At 35.1% G+C, this 3,450-nt stretch overlaps 1 protein-coding gene across 1 annotated transcript; it reads right to left on the bottom strand.

Moving 5' to 3' along the window:
• Positions 1 to 1,079: 1,079 nt before the first annotated feature.
• Positions 1,080 to 3,116, bottom strand: LOC122609111 (wall-associated receptor kinase 3-like). The gene has a single exon (XM_043782171.1). The coding sequence runs from the start codon at positions 3,114 to 3,116 to the stop codon at positions 1,080 to 1,082; it is 2,037 nt and encodes a 678-aa protein (XP_043638106.1).
• Between the last annotated feature and the right edge of the window lie 334 nt (positions 3,117 to 3,450).

The following is a 3,450-nucleotide window of genomic DNA, read 5'->3' as shown; positions in this document are numbered from 1 at the left end:
ATGAAATAATCATAAACAATACACCAGAATTCAATTTAATGATGTATATTAACACCTATACATCTACAACACATCTACAATTCTAATTTTATGAAGAACCGATACCAACATGTATAAACATCAATGAAATTCATAAATAACATCATTAAGGAAGTGCCAAAAAACGATCAAGCTCTCAACTTTATATGTTATTAGATTAGATATATAGAACCACAAATATACTACATCAAAATAATGAACCCCATTAAGTACCCTAATAAGTACCATCAATGAAAACTAAAAATCGGAAAAAATTCTCAACTCCTTGATACAACTTTTATGTATCTATAGATATAGATATAGATATAGATATAGATTCATCAAGGTACGAACATGCATGTAAACATGTAAATCCGCTTTTAACTTTTATCACATTCTAATGCATATAGGACTTTTTGAACCCCATTAAGTACCCTAATAAGTACCATCAATGAAAACTAAAAATCGGAAAAAATTCTCAACTCCTTGATACAACTTTTATGTATCTATAGATATAGATATAGATATAGATATAGATTCATCAAGGTACGAACATGCATGTAAACATGTAAATCCGCTTTTAACTTTTATCGCATTCTAATGCATATAGGACTTTTTGAACATTTGGCCCATCCTATATCACTAGCTACAAATACTTCTTGACTATATATCATTAAAACAATTAGTTCGATCCAATGATGAAATTTTTCGGGCACTTTTTAGTAGTTGGTGACTTGTTTTGGCCCTTTTGAAGTTTAACACTTCGCCACTAAGTGCCCAAAGAAGATTCAAAACCAAAGGTAGCTATAGAGGAGGACAAAAATGTTATTTTATCTAGTTAATTAACTTTGAACGATGAATAAGTCAGAGTTAAGCAAGTTTATTAATGCAATTTTGCTATTTGGAAATATAAAAAAAAACTAGTAATCAAATGATAACACTTTCTAAAACCATATGTACACATACCCAATAATTAGATGTAGATGTTTTTTGTCCTTTCAAATTTACAATATAATCAATTCAATACAGTATTTATATCAACTTTTACAGCTTCAACCACACTACGTGTGGCCTTTGGCTTTAATTAGAAACAAAACACATCTTAGGTGCTCCAGTTCTTTTTTTACTTCTTTCATTGTAGGTCTGTTCTTCCCTTCAAGATCAAGGCAGTTAATTGCTATTTTAGCAACACGTTTGACCACCTCGGCATACTCTTTGCTCTTCATCTGTTTATCAAGAACTTTAAACAATGCATTACGTTCCAATAGAGAAGTAAGATATGCTGCTGCACCCCTATATTTGTTTAACGAAATCTCTAAAGAATGAATCTTTGTTCCAGTAAGTAGCTCTACTAGAACAACTCCGAAACTGTAAACGTCACTCTTCTGGCTCAGTTTATTGGTACAAAAGTACTCAGGATCCACATAACCTATAGTTCCTTTTACATAAGTTGATAGATGGCTTTGACCAGGAGGGACAAACCTTGAAATTCCAAAATCGGATAGTTTGGCAGAGAATTCATCATTTAATAGTATGTTTGACGGCTTCACATCTCTATGGATTATTTGTGTGGTTGAGTGCATATAATAAAGAGCTTTAGCGGTTTCTGTAGCTATCTTTAGCCGTGTTTCAAAGTTCATCGTTCCTTCCTTATGTATGTGGTGGCATAAGGTGTTATTGGTTATATATTCATAAACAAGCAAGGGAACGTGTGTCTCTAAGCAACAGCCGAGGAGTTTTACGATGTTTGGATGGTTGATTTTGGATAGAATGATCACCTCGTTCAAGAACTGCTTGATTTGACTTTCGTCAATTACTTTAGACTTTTTGATAGCTACGGTCGTCCTGTTTGCTAGGATTCCTTTGTAAACAACACCATACCCCCCATGGCCTATAATGTTGGTCTTGTTGAATTTGTTGGTAGCTTTCTTTAATTCTTCGTAGGTGAATATTATCGCATTATTGTCGACTTGATCTTTCCTTGAAAATAGAACTTCTTGTAACATGATTCCACCATTTTGTTTGAAGAAGTTCTCTCTACCCTTGATTAATTTCCTCTTCTTTATTCCACAATATGTCAAAGCCATGACTATAGCAACACAAAAAATTCCTGCTACTGCTTTACCTGCAACACCTAAACTGTATGAAAATAAGGGGTCAAACGAACCTTGACATCCATCACTTACATACGGGTTTCCAGTATATCCATCATAGCATTGGCAGCGATACGCAGGAAGACCGCCTTCCCTATCTACATCTTGACATACACTTTTCTCTCTGCACATGTAAGTTGTATTGTCCATTTTTGCCTCTTCACAAGAAGTATTGCCCGCAAACCATTCAAGAACCACCGGGAAAGATATGTCATTTCTCATAGTGCTAAGATCACCAATGCTGAAGTTATACTCGGAATGTTCCACCATGAAAGCATGAGGACAGTTACTATAATCTGATCCCTTTGATTGGTTTAAAGTGAGACTTACTGCAAATGCTGCCAAAGTCATGCCTTGTGGAATGGGTGCTGTGCAACACCCCGAGCCTTGGCATGATCCATTTTTAATGTCATGGAAGTGATCACAATATGCCGGGCAACTTGTATTCGTAGACGGATATAGAAGCATCATACCAGCATTAATGCCGCAACCTACTCCGACCAACTTGTTATTTGTGCTTGAGAAAGGATACTTTATCGTATTAACTGTTAGGATTGAGCTAGAAGTTATGTTTCCGTGTTTGTTAAAGCAACTATACACTGGTGGGACAGCCACTGTTAGATGACCATCTAATGTTATCTCTAGAACTTCTAGAGAACCTGTTTCGTTAACCACCAAGTAGTCAGAACTTTTTTCTATAAAAGTTATCTCCTCAATCAACAAGTAGTTAGAAATCTTCAGACGTGGAATTTGCTTTGATGGGTCACATTCAATGTGGTAAGACTCGTCACGGCAGCAGTCACCTACAGTTGAAAAAGGGTAAGGTATGGTAACATTTCCACATTTGTCAACTGCAAGACAGTTAAGCTTAGAGTGTGTAACGTTCGGAAACCTGAACAAAAGAAAACTGATTAGATAGTAAAAGAGTTGTAAAAATTTCATCATATTTGTAGTTGAATCACAATCACATATGCGTTTGTTTATATATCAGAAACAAATTAAAATGCTTCGGCAACTTTGTCACGTATTTTTCCAAGAAAGAACGTTTTTTTGTCCACTTTTTTTTAAAGCGCTCGCTGTGATCATTTTGTTTAATATTCTGTATTTGGTTCCAACAGCCGCCATATAGGAAAAAGATCCTTAAATAGAGTATATACAATTCCAGCATTTTCGAAGAATCAAACGGCTGCATCTCAACTTTGTCTTACAATTTCTTGGTTTTGACATATGATGCTTGAAAAGTCCAAAGGAATGTAGTGCCTTATACATACGGCAGGAT

Source organism: Erigeron canadensis, chromosome 7 (assembly GCF_010389155.1).
Source record: "Erigeron canadensis isolate Cc75 chromosome 7, C_canadensis_v1, whole genome shotgun sequence".
Classification (NCBI taxonomy): Eukaryota; Viridiplantae; Streptophyta; class Magnoliopsida; order Asterales; family Asteraceae; genus Erigeron; species Erigeron canadensis.
Note: the sequence above shows the minus strand (reverse complement) of the source record. Positions and strands in the feature narration are given on the sequence as shown.